The sequence below is a fragment of the Neophocaena asiaeorientalis genome, unplaced genomic scaffold (genome assembly GCF_003031525.2).
Source record: "Neophocaena asiaeorientalis asiaeorientalis breed wild unplaced genomic scaffold, Neophocaena_asiaeorientalis_V1.1 scaffold461, whole genome shotgun sequence".
NCBI lineage: Eukaryota > Metazoa > Chordata > Mammalia > Artiodactyla > Phocoenidae > Neophocaena > Neophocaena asiaeorientalis.
In genome coordinates, this window is record NW_020173230.1 from 2,421,961 (window position 1) to 2,438,424 (window position 16,464).

A 16,464-nucleotide genomic window follows, 5' to 3' on the forward strand; every position below is an offset into this window, starting at 1 on the left:
AAAAATGGGCCACACACCTTAATGGATATCTCACCCAAAGGAGATATACAAATGGCCAATAAGAATATAAAAAGATGCTCCACATCATATGTCATCAGGAAAATGCAAATTAAAACAACAAGATACCACTACACACCTATTAAAATGGCCAAAATCCAGAACACTGACAATACCAAATGCCAGCAAGGATGTGGAGCAATAGGAACTCTCATTCATTGTTGGTGGGAATGCAAAATGGTACAGCCACTTTGGAAGACAGTTTGATGGTTTCTTACAAAACAAAACATACTCTTACCATACAATCCAGCAATTAAGCTCCCTAATATTTACTCCAAAGGAGTTAAAAACTTATGTTCCCACAAAACCATAGTTATAGTGGCTTTATCCATAATTGCTCAAACTTGGAAGCAACCAAGATGTCCTTCTGTAGGTGAATGTATAAATAAACTGTGGTATATCCAGAAAAATACAGTATTATTCAGCCAAAAAAAATTAATAAATGAGCTATCAAGCCATGAGAATACATGGAGGAATCATAAATGCATAGCTGTAAGCAAAAGAAGCTAGTCTGAGAAGGTTACACATACTGTATGATTCCCACTATGTGGTATTTCAGAGAAGGCAAAACTATGGAGGCAGTAAAAAAAAAATCAGTGGTTGTCAGTGGTTAAGGGGTATGGGAGAAAAGGGATGAGTAAATGGAACACACAAAATTTTTAGGGTGGTAAAAATACTCTGTATGATACCATAATGATGGATATGTGTCATTATATATTTGTCCAGGCCCATAGAATGTACAACACCAAGAGTGAGTCCTAATGTAAACTATGGACTTTGTGTGATTATGATGTGTCAATGTAGGTTCAGCAACTGTAAACAAATGCACCACTCTGGTGGGATGTTGATAACAGAGGAGGCTATACATGTGTGAGGGCAGGAGGTACACAGGGACTCTCTGTACCTTCTTCTCAGTTTTCCTGTGAACAAAAAACTGCTCTTAAAAAGTCTTTAAATATGAAAAATATATGTATTTCATATGCCTGAAAACAGACTAAGGAAATAAAATAATGAATATCCTAAGTGTTCACAAAGGGAAGAAAGGACAGTGAAGAGAGGCAACCTGCTATTCCCTGAAATTGCTCCAGTAGGAACCAAAGAACTACAATAGGAACTGAGATTGTAATCAAAAGATAAGTTCCTAGAGATATGAGATATTAGAGAGAATAACTGAGGAAAGAGGAGACTCTCCTTCCCTGAAGACCCTCTAAGAGATAAAACCAGCCAGCCAGTCAGGGCTACTCTGATGCAGGGACAGGACGGTTCCTTAGAAAATATAAATCCATGCTAACCAGATGGCCTACAGCAATCTCCTAAAAGGAATCCCCAAGATCAATCTTACTTTTTTTTGTTGCTCTTCCTCCTCTTCCTCCAACTCTGACTCTTCCTCTTCTTTCTCCAAGCAGGAATCTAAGCTGTTAGCCCCAGAGAGCATTACGTCTAGAACAGGAATAGGAAGGAAAGGCTAAATAATTTATCCGATAAAATAGGTGATGAGTTAGTGGAGCTGATCCCAGAGAATCAGTCTTCTAATTCTGCCTTTCAGGTCCAAGTCACATTTTCTCCACGAAATCTGATCCTAGATTATCATGGTTCCACCCTTTTCAAAGTCCTGTCACTATTCAACATGCACCCTCCCTCCCTACTCCCTTTTTTTCTCCATTCCTCTCTCTACCCATCTGTGCATCCATCCATCCTGGACACTTGGTCAATGGCATTCATGAAGAGCCTCCTATTATAGAATCCAGAACTAGGTTGATGATATTGGATATAAAATAAAAGCTTCAGTTGCTGCCCTCATGAAGGAATCCCTTCCCTCTTTCTCTAGTCTTTAACCTCCTACTTATCCTACCTTTTCCTTCCCCACTGTAGTCAGATCCACTGTATCGGCTCCAGAAACCAAACAGGTTAACCCGCTCCTGAGGGAACCAAGAAACAAAAGCATCATCTACTACTCTCCTAGGGGCTATTTTTGTCCTCTATCTTCAAGGTTTTTAGTTATAGAATTTGTATTAATATTCCATACCATTTTCACTTGAAATTTCATACTTTCTATCTAGATTTTGTAGAGCTTAACTATTATAATGTTATAATATTATAATATACAATATTATTATAACTTCTTTTTCCAGTTTGTTTATAATTCAGTTAATAACTGGGAAGGGGAAATTCACTGTCATTCTCTACCCCACCCAAAAGCAGAATCTGAGGGTAAAAACTGACTCCATATAAGAGAGAAGATAAGGTACATACATCTGAGACTCGAAGTTAAATAGGTTGGTGGGATTCCCCCTACTAACAGTCCCTGTTTGGACTGAGAAAAGATCCCATTTGTCCAAGGGTAGGGAAAAGAATGGATGATTTAAGGCATCAAGGGAAGCTGGCCTGGGAAGAAAAGACTAGTTCTAGGACTAAGACTGTGTAATGGGGAAGGACAGCCGGTTTTCTTCAGTAGGAAATGCATAACTTGCTTTGTGTCCCAAGTCCCAAAGAGAAGCAGGTATGTGATCTAAACTTGCTCACCTGAATACTGATCTGCTCTGCCTCTTGAGCCATCATCAGGGCTGCCCCCAGTTTCTGGCTGAAGTCCTTATTCCTGCACTTTTTCTGAAATGAAAGATTTCAGAAAGGTAACTCCAACAAACTGCTACTCACCAGACATTATCTTTACATTTATTTCCAGTTTCTGGTATTGATATGATACTCCTATTCTTAATCTTTTGAGCTCAGAGACACAATCCCGTCTTATACCCAAACAAACCTTTCATCAATTCCTAGTAAAATTTTCAACCAACATTTTGGTGTCCTCTCCAAAGTAAAGCCCATGGAAATTTGTAAAGGCAAAATTAAAGGAGTTCAGATGACTGTACTTCTAAGCTTCTCACAAGTTTCTTTAGATCCAGCTGCTTGATTTAGTACTCACTGCCTGATTTTCTAAGGTCCCTGAGCTCCTAAACCTCTGCTCATTTGCAAGGCTCATCAAGCCCAAACTGATTATAGGGAAGAAATATTATTTAGTTAATTCAGTGGTTCTCAACCAGGGGAGATTTCCACCCCCCCAGAATATATTTGGCAATGTCTAGAGACAATTTTTTGGTTGTCACAGCTAGGGTTAGGGGTCCTACTGGCTAGATGCCAGTAGGATGCCAAGGATGCTGCTAAACCTCCTACAATGCCTAGGAATCCCCTCACAACAAAAAATTATCTGGCCCAAAATGTCAAGTGTCGAGGCTGAGAAATCCCAAGTTAATCTGTGCCTTCATTTCTATCACACCTGCTTTGGCTAAACTGTAGAAAACCATGGTCTTTAGGAAGGCCCTCTATCTGCAGACAGGGAAAGAGACTAAGAAAAATCATTATCCTGCTGCAATCCTGGTAGAAAGACGTGTACCTCATGAATAACCTCACCCTTGCATACTTGGTCAGATATGCACTTTCTCCTCACACAGCTTCCCCTGGGAGAAATCAGGTTTAATAAAGAGAAGATTTAGTTTTTCAAGTTCCCTATATCACAACTGACCCCTGAGGGTTACTCACCAGTGCAGCTAACTCCAGGGATAGCTCCTGGAAGTTCTTTAGCATGTTGACTGGGATCCAAGCACGAGAGACTGTTTCTCCAAAAAATGTCACATGGTACTTGGACTGTAATAAAAGATGGTTCTGTTATAGACTCTTGTCCTTCTTCTTGCTTTGGCCCTCTAGCCAGAAAAGGCAGGAGAAGAACTGAGGATTTACAAGGAAGGAGGGGCAGGGCCTTCTCTGTTCCTTTAAACCGGACCCACATATCCCACCTCATTCCATTGTTCTTCCATCCTGACCTCAGGAGTCCTAACCAAAGCATATTTATCAAAACATGAATGTCCTAGTAATGAATAAATTTTAATTAGATACAAATGTGTTTCTATATCTTTTTGTCACTCTAGCTAAGAATCTGTTTCTGCTTGTGTCTGCTGGCTATGTCTATATTTCTAACTCTGTACATCTGTTAGGATGGATTTGTTCATTACTTTGGCCTGAGCACCTACCCACCCTGAATCAGGAGAACTCACCGGCAGGGAATCAAGATGAGATGCAAAAAGAAAATATTCCCCCAGGTCAGGATCAGATTCTACCATGCCTGGCCACCTGGAGAAGACAGATGGGTGTAGGGGATGGAAGAGAAGGGGTTAGGTGAACAGAACACAAACTCATCAATATACATGTACATAAAAGGGCAATATGTTTTGCAAATAAAGGACCCCCAAAATAGACCCCTCTGTCAACCCTCCACAGTGGTCACTACCAAATGATTGAAGTGACTTCCATCAATGTACAAAGAAGCTCAGAATCTTCCTAGTAAAAATACCTTATCCTTCTAGGCCTTCTGGCAACCCTGAGAACAAAATCTTTTGACTAGGGACATCTCCAAAAAAGAAGCTATTCCACCCTTCCTTGTTCTCTTTACTTCGTATATCTCTCATTTCCCAATGTCTAAAAAAATATCTTAGAGCCACTCTTCTCTTTCTACCCACCCAGGGTAGAACTGTCCGACCCTTTTTTCCAGGGAGATACCACCTCCATCGTGAAACCTCTAGAAAACAGGTTCTTTCAAAGCCTCCAACTTAGCACTTTATATTCTCCCTCACCCATGCTCTTTCTAAGGCAGGTATCATCTCCATTATAAATTCCTTCCATTTCCTTCCCTCCCTGCTTGAATCTACCACTCCCAAGTTCATGAAGGGTGCTCTGACTCTGCCATAGCGCCCTACCAGGGGTAACCGTATTGCTTGGCCCAGATGATGGATCCTGGGATGTAGGAGGCATAGGCCACTTCATTCTCTTGCCCTGTCCAGGTCTCCTCAGGGATATCACAGTGATTATACTCCAAATCTGCCAAAAGAGAGGAGGAATGAAGGGACGGAAAGAGCCTCATAAGGTGAAAATCTGGATGAGGGCAGAGGAGAGGACAAGAAGAAATTGGTATATGCAGCAGGTAGGACCAAAAGGACACCTGGGAGACCCATGAAGGAAATGCAGCCAGAGCCTGGAGAAGTAGGAGAGTTGCCTCGTTATGCTCTGTAGAAAGAGACTCCAAACTTCTACCTACATCCCACGAGTCTGACCCTGCTTCCATCAGTGTAACATCATGAAGGTAATTTCTCTGATATTCTGTTTTCTCATCTGTAAAATAGTTGGGCTAGACTAGAGCTTCATAATCTCTTTCAAGGAGTTTCAAACATTCTAGAATTCTAAGACACTGAATCTCTCTCACTGGCTTTTCCCCATACATCCCATGTCCCTTCCTATCTGCCAACCCAATACCAACAATCTAATCAGATTGACAGGCTCAAACCAATGCTGAAGAAGATGGAATTCACTCAGAACATATGTTTAGATTCCAGGACTCTCCTCACAACACAGCTTTTCAGGGTGTCTTCCTCTAGCCCTTTATGCCAGATTCATCTTGTCATGACAGCAAGATCCCTCTCTCTCCCCAAACGCTAACTACAAGGACCCCTGGAGTCCTAACTATACTTTTGTCATATTTAATCTAAAGGATGGAAGCAGGGAAAGAAAGGGACGAACAATAAAAACTGAAAAAAAAAAATTTCCACTCCATTCTACCTGTATTCTGGTCACAGGACCAATTATCTGGGAGGACTGAGGGGTCAATGTTCCCACGTAGCCGCCTCCATTTCTCACAGTTTGGGGAGGAACACTGGACCCAGACTAGACATTGACCTGTCACAGGAAAAAGCCTGATATAAGAGACACAAAAATATGTTCTTCCTTCTTCAATTTAATTAAAGGTGGTGGCTGCCACCACCACCTCTGCCAGAATCACAAAGCCTTAGAGATCAGCTCATCCAATCCCTAATTTATAAATGGTAAAACCAAAAGCTCAGAGGGGATAACTGACTGCTAAAGATCAGTCTAAATTGGTGGCAAAGCTGAACTTAGAGCCCAGGTCTCACATCTCAATCTTTCTCCTATACCATGCTATCATCTCTCCTCCCCCAAGGCAGAAAGGAGTGTTTCCTGTATTGACAGTTCTTAAAAAGGTTGTCTGGCATATTTCTGGCTAGTGCCTCATTTCTCTGAGGGCATGTCACTACTAAAAAGTTCTTCTGAAGAACTAACCAGCACCTCTTTTGTGCACAGCATCTGGAGTTCCTGTTTCAACCTCAACAAATTAACCTGACACCAAATCACCAAGTTGCAGCCTTTGGGACCAACAGCCCTGAGTTCACCCCTCTCCAAAAGACAGGTTTAAGCCTATCGTTTCTCAAACTGTTTACTTCAGGCTGTGCTCAATGGCCAAACACTCCTTTTATCCATTACCTTCCAAACTCTCATCCCCACCTTTCTCTACCCCCACATCTTCTAAGTTGACCCAACGTCCCACACAGCCTCTCCTCTCTCCCTCCCAAACTCTTCCACTATAGTCTTTGGGATTCCAAACAAAAGCAACAAAAGTCCACATGTCTTCAATCTCTTCTCTGAAATTCTGCCTCCTTTCTGAAATCTGGTGATGTGCTAATGACACTGCCCCAACCCGACCCCACCCCACCGCTGAAGCCCTCTAAGAAGAGCCTGTCCTTCTCACATACCCCACGCCAGAAAGTGGGGTCAGCATCATCCTTACTCCCCATTGACACGTGCAGACCATTACTATCCTCCCTCCTATAAAACCCTTCCTCCCTCGAGGTCTATGCCATGGGACTACACTGCCCTCTCATCACCCTTGTCACGAGGCTGGCATCTGGTTCAGTCTTCTCCTCTCCACCTCCTGCCCTCGTAGATGACCACTACAGCCACAGGAGTAAACTCACAAGGCACCCCGTATGTTCTCCTCCATGCCACCTCAGTCACCCCCTCACCTCAGGAACCCACTCCCACCCTGCATGCCACACCCAGTCATCTGCAGGGACCGCGTACTCCTCTGAACCACTTATCTAAACCCCTCTCTGATAAAAATGCCCCATTCTTCCACCTTACTTGCTCCAAGACCCCTGTGGCAACTTTCAGTTTATCTAGATCTCTAATCCACTGGCCCCTACCTTTCTCTCAATCTAGTAGCAATTAAGATTAATTATTTTTCTTCACTCTGTACTTACGCAGGTTTGATTTCCTTAGATTCTCTTGCAGACATCAACAACTCCCTTTCCCTCTGTCCTTCCTCCCGCCCAGCTAGCAAACACAATTCTGAATGAACCCATTCTCCTTTTTCTGTGCCTATACTCATTTGACTGAGCATTGCTAGAGAAAAATCACTGACCAGCCACCTAGGTATTATATTCACAGCTAACAATATCAACCAATATGTTTCTCTAGTTAGTTCACTCGCCCACTGTCAAATTTTACCTTGAATGCCGAAACATAAGGGATGCCCTCCATCCCACCAAAATCATCCCTCAGAAAAGCAGTTGGCTTACATTTGGGTCCCTTCACAATATCTCATATTATGGATCACCTTCTCAATTACTTTATTTTGAGGAATAAAGTACTGGTTGAGAATGATATATTAGTCTGAAAGACAGTTTCCAATGATAGTTTTGGATGTTTACAGAGGTGACCTGGAAAGACTAGAAAAAGAGTAGGGGAAAGGGCCAGAGACCATAAAAGTGAACAGAGATCAATCAAATAAATGGTGGTTGTAAAAATAATGAATATTAAAGAGGAAATGAGTGGGGGAAAATCATCCTAATGCTATAAAACTAGATATTTATGGTTTAGGATGAACTTTCCAATGACAGTTTTTAAAGACATACAGTTCCTTAAAGTTTCCTCTCAAGCAACTTAGAAAGAAGAGGTGTTTGGAAACAGTGTTTGAGGCTCATGATGTGGCTCTGTGATAATGAAGGCTGATGTCACAGACACAGGTCAAGAGCATTTCAGTTGACTGCTCCTTCCTGAAACACTAGCTTTCTTGGGTTCTGTGATCCCTCATTCTCCCGTTTCCCCATCCCATCTTTCTGGTAACTCCCTCCTCAGTCTCTTTTTCTGAATTCTCCTCGCTCTCTGTCCAATCTCTAAATCCCTCAGTTGGAGTTCCAAAGCCTAATCATGGGTCTTCACTCCCCATGCTGCACTTTCTCCTGAGGCCGGCTCATCCATTCCCTCAGCTTTGAAATCCACTTTCACACCTGACAACACACAGAAGTACGTTAACAGCCTCTGTTCTGAGCTCCCGGTTCCTATAGCCATCTTGCTCTTTGGTATCTCTATCTGGATGTCTCACAACGATCTCAAACCTAATGGGCCCAAATCCAAATGCTTGATCTTATCCTACAGAACTGTCTTTTCCCACCTCCTTTCACATAACTGCTCAAGCCAGAAGCCAATCATCTTTGACAAACCCTCTCCTCTCTCTCACCTCCCAATATCCAGCTCATTACCAAGTTCTGATAATTTTACCTCTAAAATATATCTTAAAACCATTCACTTCTTGTCTCCTTCATCATCCTAATCCAAGCCACCAAAATATCTAATCCTAGCACTAACTTCCTAGCTGGTCTACTCTTGTCTCCCCATACTCCATTCTCCAATTAATCACCAAAGGGGTACTTTTAAAACATCAATTTGATGATGTCACTTCCCTGATTAAAACCTACCAGGGGCTTCCCACTACACTTAAGATAAAATTCTCACTTTGTAACATGGTCTTTGATCTAGCCACTGCCTACCTCCTTACATTTACCCAGAGCCACTTTCCAGCCTTGCTTCCCTTGCTCTCTGAATCCCAATTATACCAGCTTTCTTTTAGTACCTGGAGTAAGACAATCTCCACCTTACCTAAAACTGTCTCCTATGCTCCACTTCGCTAACTTCTAGTCTTGCTCCAGGTTTCAGCTTAAATGTTATTTCCTTACAAATGCTTTCTCTAGCTGACCCAATCTTAATTTGGTCTCCACCCTCTCCTCTCATGACATTCTTTTCCTTCCCTTCACAGAACTTAATGCAAATTTTATTTACTGGATACTCCCTTTCTACTTCCTGCTCCAGGAGCACCCACCTCTCCATGGCAACTGTGAAAAATAGGAAGAGTGGTTCATTAATAGGAAGAGGCTTACACAGTCACTACAACCACAATTCAACTCACGAGCACTGCCAAAAGGAGTGAAATTCCATCTCCCAGTCTAAAATCTATCCCTCGTCTTAATACTGAGAGTTACAGATGGAACACTACTACCCAGACCACACCCGACTGCCCAAATTAGACTTATACCTCCAGCTCTTTATACTGATTGCCATGTCATTACAACACGAGGAGTGGTTTACTGCCCTAGACTACCTTGTTTCGTACCTGCATAGTCTTCCTAGAGTTTTCTTTCCAGTATGTACAAACCATATTATTCTTCTATAATCCAAATTATATATATATATACACGCATGCCTATTAGACACCAGCTGACTGTTTAGTCCACTGTTCCTTAATCTTAGGGTTCTGGTTTTTGGGTTTTTTTCTTTTTTGGTGCAAGCCTGTTTTCCCCCAGATTAAGTCTACTTATTTTCAAAATTTTAAACATACTAATATATTGTATGATCTATTTTATTTATCATACTAAAATTTCCCAATATTACCAAGGTTATTTCACACAATGTATTTGTTTGTTATCTATCTAGCACACTAAAACTGTAAATTCTATGACAGCAAGGATTATCTATTTTGTTCACTAATATATTTCTAGTACCCAGCACAATGCCTGGCATATAATATAAGGCATTAAAAACTATTGTTAAAAGAATAAATAAATCTATATGCATCCTTATTTCCCTCCATCCAATCTGAAAGGCTGGGTCCTTTCGGACTCAAAATAAACCCTCTGGTTCTCTTCTCATTCTCTTCCTTAATCTCTCCCTCTCTATAAACAATTTTCCCTCAGCATATAAATATGCTGACAATAAAGAGGGCAAGTATCTTTCTTTTAAAAGAAAGCTAAAAAAAAAAAGAAAGAAAAATCTTCCATCTACTTTACACCCACTCCCCTTTATTTACTATTTTTTCCCTCCTAGTTTTCACATTTAAACTAATTGAAAAAAGTATCTATTCTTCAACCAACAATAACTTGCCATTCACCGTCACCAACCCCTATGGTTGCTCTAATCAACCCTAATGATTTCCTAATTGTGATATCTGTTGATTTTCAAATCTTTATTCTTTTTGTTATCTCTGTAGTAGCATTTAACATGGTTAAACACTCCCTCTTTCTTGACATTCTCTCCTCCCCTGGAATCTGTGATACCACACTCTCCTAGTTTTCCTCCTACCTTTCTGAGCTTTCTCTTAGTTCTTCTTAGCTTTCTCCCTGGGTACCTCTTCCTCTGCTCAACCCTAAACATTATGCTCCCCCAGGGTTTTTATCCAATGTTCCCTTTTCACTCTACACCCTCTTCTTGGAAAATTTCATCTATTCCTATTGATGCAGATGACTCCCGAATCTGTATCTCTGAGAGCCCAGACCCCTTTCTTGAGCTCTAAATCTCATCACAGACCCCCTAACTCAGGCAAAGCTCAATCCATCATCTTCCACTTGCTCTTTCTTCTATATTTTCCACTTCAGATCATGATTCTTCATCTACTCAGTCACTCATGCCGGAAAACAGGACCATCCTAAAGGCCTCACTCTTCTTCAGCTCTCATACCCAGCAGCAATCGTATCATATTGATCTTGCGTCCTAAGGATCTCAATTTTATCTCTTCCTCTTCACTACTATTGTCTGTCTTCCTTGCCTGGATAATTATTTCTATGGATCTAGTCTTTCTCCTGCCAATCCATCTTCCATGCTAGTGTCAGAGCAAGCTTTCTAAAATGCAAATCTTATCAAGTTTTGCCTACTTAATGTCAATCGTTCCTCTTTACTTTTAAAATAAAATCCAACTTCCTTAGCCTGACTTGTAAGGTCCTTTAAGATCTGGGGCTTACTTGCCTCTAACCTTATCTCCCCCATCCCTACAACCTCCTACTCCCCAAAATACCCAAAAGCTACAAACATTAGCCCTCCTCCATTACTCTGCCAATAATTATCACTCTGACCCCCATTCCCACCTTAGTTTGTCTGACTAAATTATACTTCAAGATCGGGCTCAAGTGATATCTTTTTCTTGGAAACTTTTCCAGGATTATTCCCAATTTGTAGCTTTCTTGTTGGCCTTCCTCACAAGCTTCTCTCGCGCGGGACAGGCTTATATTTGTTTCCTCTGCATTTACTCAGTACCTCTTAAAATGCCTAGAATTTAGCAAGCACCAAACACCTGTGGATTATATGACTTAATAACTGAATGAATGAAATAGTTCTCTCTCTTCCTCAGCACCATATCCTCTAACAAGCAGCTGTGAGGGATAAATTATAGTCTTTGCAGAATTTCCTCTAACATCCTAACCCTTACCTCTCTCCTCCACCTCCAATTTTCAAGCCCAAGGTAGGTTTTTCAAACCATGGCTCAACTCACCAAAACCACTTCCCTCTCCTTTTTGTTGGTCCCTGATCTGAGAATGATCCTGAACTGTTTTCTTCAGTTGGTCTTTCTGCCTGTGCTCATGTCCACTTTGGGCTTTCTCCATTTTCTCGTTTTCTGGGAAGATAAAAGAAAACATATGAGCCATGCCGCTGAGCCTGCGCGTCCGGAGCCTGTGCTCCGCAACAGGAGAGGCCACAACAGTGAGAGGCCCGCGTACCGCAAAAAAAAAAAAAAAAAAAGTTGTAGGGTAGGGAGATGAAGAAGAGAATCTTTGTAGATAGTAGAGGTCAGTTAAAGAAGGAAGAAGAATCATAGCTCAACAGTTTCAAGTCTTGGGCTGAAAATTCTCAGTATGCCCACTGTCCAATTCCCTAATTTCATGGAGTAAGTACTTGAGCCAGGTGTCAAAATGTATCTGACTATACTTACGAGCAGCCTTCTTTCTTTTGCTTAAGGAGAGTTTATTGAATTTCTTCTCAGAGGGTGCAGGATCTGGCTGGCCTGGCTTAGATGTCTTTATCTCAGGGATTACTCCACCTTCCTGAGAGGCTGAAATCTCTAGAATATGCGGTACCACTACCCTCTCTCTGCAAAAAAGATTTTTAATTAAAAGGTATAAAGGGGCAATTTGTAGTACCCCTCTTTTGAAAAAACCCAAGGATAAAAGTTAGGAGGACAAGAATTGTAAGCTCTCTATGGCCTCCTGAAGTCATTTTATCCATCTACTGGCCTATTTTTCCCAACTCAACTCAAGTATCTTTCCTGAGATGAGAGAAAGCTATAGAGATATGAAAAATGACTATATAGATAGATAGATGGATAACCATTTATCAATATTAAGTCTACCCTGTGATCAACTCGCCTCACTGGGATAAACTTACCCATCAGCATTATTATTATCAGTAGTAGAAGAAGCAATTCCTGGTTCCTTGTCTAACTGGGTACATCTTGTAGGCTGGGCACAGGAAGACTCTGCAAAATTGAGGCTAGATGCCATCCCTCCCAAAACAAAATACTATAAGCAGAGAAGCAATTAAAGAAAACAGCTACTCCATTATTTCCAAACTGTAAATTTTCATTAAAATATCTCCCATCAGTTGCCTGGAAGAGCTTACCTTTGGACTTTTGCCACACCATAGAACTTTCAAGTTTTTTTAATATTTATTTATTTAGTTAGTTAGTTGTGCCAGGTCTCAGTTGCAGCAGGCAGGGTCCTCAGCTGTGGCTCACCGTCTACTTAGTTGCAGCTCACCGGCTCCTTAGTTGTGGCATGCAAACTCTTAGTTGCGGCATGCATGTGGGATTTAGTTCCCCAACCAGGGATTGAACCCGGGCCCCCTGCATTGGGAGCGTGGAGTCTCAACCACTGTGCTACCAGGGAAGTTCCAACTTTCAAGTTTTTTAATTCTCAGGAAAAACTACAAATCTATATCCTTCTGCAAGCCTTTCCAGATTGATTTGCCTATTCTAGGATAGCCAGGTAATGTTAATTTTATTTTGTGTACATAACAGAAATTTTATGTACCATGTTTTATATCATTTGCTCCTCAAACTTTCTCTAGGAATGGCAGTATACCTAAGAACAGCTGAAAATGTCAAACCACTGTCCTTAGCCTCATGACCTTATGGAGAAGGCCTCACGACCTATGCTATAGAGTTCCTTATTCTAAAATCAAATTCCTGAGCATATGTTAAAGCAGTATTAGAAACAGAAATATACAAGGGTAGATGGAGATGGAGACTAAGTTCTTCAAATCTGGGAAAAATAATTTATCTTTTCTATGAAGACTGTAAACATATAGAAATAAATTTAAATTACATTTTAAAAATCTAGATGAGACTACTTTTATATTCTGAAGTCAATGTAATCTACTTTTCTAAAAGTCGTACCCTCTGTCTAAGGTGGTTTAGCTATAGTCCTGTTGATAGAAGATGCAGTATTTAAAACTATTTCAAAGTCTCATCTAATATTTCCTTACTTAGAAAGATGGAGGGAAGGAGAGAAGCTATCGACTTATTCTACCCCTCAGATAACAATTTCTTTGCCAAACTGAAACTCTTTTACTCTCACTATAAGCCATACCCAAGCACTCCTGGAGGGACTTCTGTAGCACAATCTGGACAATCTCCTCAAATTCTGCATTTGTAAGAGTTGATTTTCCCTGCAGAGAGAAGGGTAGGGGAGAAAAACTGCTCATCTTTCCCCAGTCCTCCTCTGTGACTCGTCAAGGAAGCCTCCTTTAGATGAGGCAGTAAGTTCACAAGACTGAGAGCATAAAGTCAACCTAAGGATTCCATAAATTCTATCCCAGATCTCCTGGGAGTAAAGGAGTCAAAGAAAAGGAAAAAGTTTATAAAATTTCTGTCTACTTCTACTCTCACCTCCATCCCACCTCAGCCCCTCCCTGCCCAGTATGCCCTGCTAAACGCTTTCATCAAAACACTTTTTACCTCTTAGAGAAGAAAATAGAAGCCCCAAAAAGAAATCAAAAACTGAAACTACAGGATGAACTTTCCCTGTGGGATTTACTACATTCAAATTTATGTTATAAATATTTAAGTGTCTTCTGAAATGAAAAGATCCTGTTTGCCCAGGCTGGGTGACTAGGAGAAACTGTCCCACTAGAGCCCATCATTGTGATTTTTACCTTTTCTTTCTTCTCTGCTTTCTTGTTGTCTTGAGCCTTTCCTTTTATCTCCTGGCCACTGCCTGTACCATTCTCTTTGGTTGTTTTCTCCTTCTTCTTCTCTAACCTGGCCTTTAGCAGGCGTGGCCTGGTCTCTGCCTCTGGGGAACTGATTCCCAGGATCTCCTCCTTCGATGAGTTAAGGTTATAGGGCATCAGGCTATGCAGTTTTTGTGCAGGTGGGGCAAAGGTTTTCTTTGGTCCCTTCCCGAATTCTGAAAGAAATTTGATCATCAAATGGAATTTATGAAATATAGAATCTAACACAGAAATTGCCAAACACTGCCACTGACTGACCATATCAGAATTATCAGGATATGAAATATTAATAATATTATAATGAAATATTATAATATGAAAAAATAATAAATTATTATTTAAAAAATTCAGATTCCTAGGCCTTCCTTCCCCAACCCTCCCAGCCCCCCACCCTCTCATCCCTGCCCTAAGATTCTGATGAAGTAGTTTGAAGTGAGGCCCAAGAATCCGTAATTTTACGAGGCTATCTAGATGATTCTAATGCACTACCAGGTTTAAGAACCACGGAGTAAGTCAAAGGTGATAAATATAAGTATGCAGGAAGCTGAATTATTCAAATGTGAATTTTTTTTTAATTTGCTTGTTTTAACTTTGCACAAAATTTTAGGGGAAATTAGAGAGATTTTTAAAAACCTAGTCAAAATCTACAAACGATGCAATGAAAATTGTACTGATCCTCCCAGGTATAAGTAATGTAACTTTCTTCTGAGCTTCCATAATACTTTGTACCTGTCCTGTGGCATTTACCACATTCAAATTTATGTTTTAAATATCTAAATGTCTCTTCTCTCCCTACGAGTTCATACATTTCTTGAACAAGACTGTTTCTAAGTCAAATGTATTTCACTCAAAGTGTCTAGAAAGTAGTAACTTTAACAAAGTGGACATGAAGTACATGTGAATTGAGCTTCCCTTTGGGGGGAAAGGTGTCCAGATGACCAACGGCTGAGAAAGAAGAGGAAAGTGACTCTTGACTCACCTTCTTTACTCTGCAAGGTTGTCATCGTTCAGCTCAGAAGCTACACTTTTCTTTATGCCTCTGTTAGAAAAAAGAAATGAACTGCTACTACTCTGAACGTGATTTTTCAAATTTTATTGAAGCCTAGTTGATTTACAATGTTCTGTTCATTTCTGCTGCACAGCAAAGCGATTCAGTTAAACTTATATATATTCTTTTTCATATTCTTCATCATTATGGTTTATCACGGGATACTGAATATAGTTCCCTGTGCTATACAGTGCTGATCGAACATGATTTTTTTTTTTTTTTTTTTTTTTTTGGCGGTACGCGGGCCTCTCACTGCCGTGGCCTCTCCCGTTGTGGAGCACAGGCTCCAGACGCGCAGGCTCAGCGGCCCAGCCACTCCACCGCATGTGGGATCCCCCCAGACCGGGGCACGAACCCGTGTCCCCTGCATCGGCAGGCGGACTCTCAACCAGTGCGCCACCAGGGAAGCCCTGATCGAACATGATTTTAAACTTTCTCCTCTACCTGTCTTCTTGGGTTCAGGGTCTCTTTGCCTGGGACAATTGAACTACATTTTCTGCCTTCTTGATTACAATTCTACTCCTCAGCAGTGCCAATTACATGCTGGAGGATAATAAAAGTTGCTGTTTTAAAGATCAGCAACAATCCTTAGTGTTTTAAGTGCCTAGAACCATGTGCAACATGAGGTAGGCACTTGTAAGTAGGTAGAAATGATAGTGGTAGTGATGTGTTAAAAAACAAAATTCAGGGGCTTCCCTGGTGGTACAGTGGTTAAGAACCCGCCTGCTAATGCAGGGGAAATGGGTTCGAGCCCTGGTGAGGGAAGATCCCACATGCTGCGGAGCAACTAAGCCCATGCACCACAACTACTGAGCCTGTGCTCTAGAGCCTGCATGCCACAACTACTGAGCCCGCCCATCTAGAGCCCGTGCTTGGCAACAAGAGAAGCTACCGCAGTGAGAAGCCCGCACACCGCAACAAAGAGTAGCCTCTGCTCACCACAACTAGAGAAAGCCCGCGTGCAGTGATAAAGACCCAACGCAACCAAAAAAAATAAATTAAAAAAAATTCAACTGAGTAAATTTTGAGGATCTTATTGGCTTTATTCAACAATTCACAAATTGGGCAGCATCCAATCTACCAGATAGACAGGAGCTCCAAGGAGCTATACAAAATTAAAGACTTTTACAGGCAGAAGGGAGCAGGAACAAGGAAGTAATACTAGGCAAAAAAAAAAAAAAAAAAAAAAG

General features: G+C 41.2%; 1 protein-coding gene across 2 annotated transcripts in view; it reads right to left on the reverse strand.

Moving 5' to 3' along the window:
* Positions 1 to 16,464, reverse strand: part of ZCWPW1 (zinc finger CW-type and PWWP domain containing 1) — a 30,170-nt gene that overhangs the window by 8,480 nt on the left and 5,226 nt on the right. The window contains exons 3-15 of one of the 2 annotated variants that reach the window (XM_024745421.1): positions 15,206 to 15,265; positions 14,149 to 14,402; positions 13,584 to 13,662; positions 12,382 to 12,472; positions 11,930 to 12,087; positions 11,492 to 11,614; positions 5,662 to 5,778; positions 4,806 to 4,926; positions 4,107 to 4,182; positions 3,595 to 3,699; positions 2,581 to 2,664; positions 1,910 to 1,976; positions 1,400 to 1,497 (exon numbers count right to left, since the gene is read on the reverse strand). In XM_024745421.1, the coding sequence (XP_024601189.1) occupies positions 1,400 to 1,497; positions 1,910 to 1,976; positions 2,581 to 2,664; positions 3,595 to 3,699; positions 4,107 to 4,182; positions 4,806 to 4,926; positions 5,662 to 5,778; positions 11,492 to 11,614; positions 11,930 to 12,087; positions 12,382 to 12,472; positions 13,584 to 13,662; positions 14,149 to 14,402; positions 15,206 to 15,230 (1,398 nt within the window). In that variant the 5' untranslated portion in view covers positions 15,231 to 15,265. Of the gene's footprint in view, positions 1 to 1,399; positions 1,498 to 1,909; positions 1,977 to 2,580; positions 2,665 to 3,594; positions 3,700 to 4,106; positions 4,183 to 4,805; positions 4,927 to 5,661; positions 5,779 to 11,491; positions 11,615 to 11,929; positions 12,088 to 12,381; positions 12,498 to 13,583; positions 13,663 to 14,148; positions 14,403 to 15,205; positions 15,266 to 16,464 lie in introns of those variants that run through there. The other variant, XM_024745422.1, reaches the window with a different exon arrangement.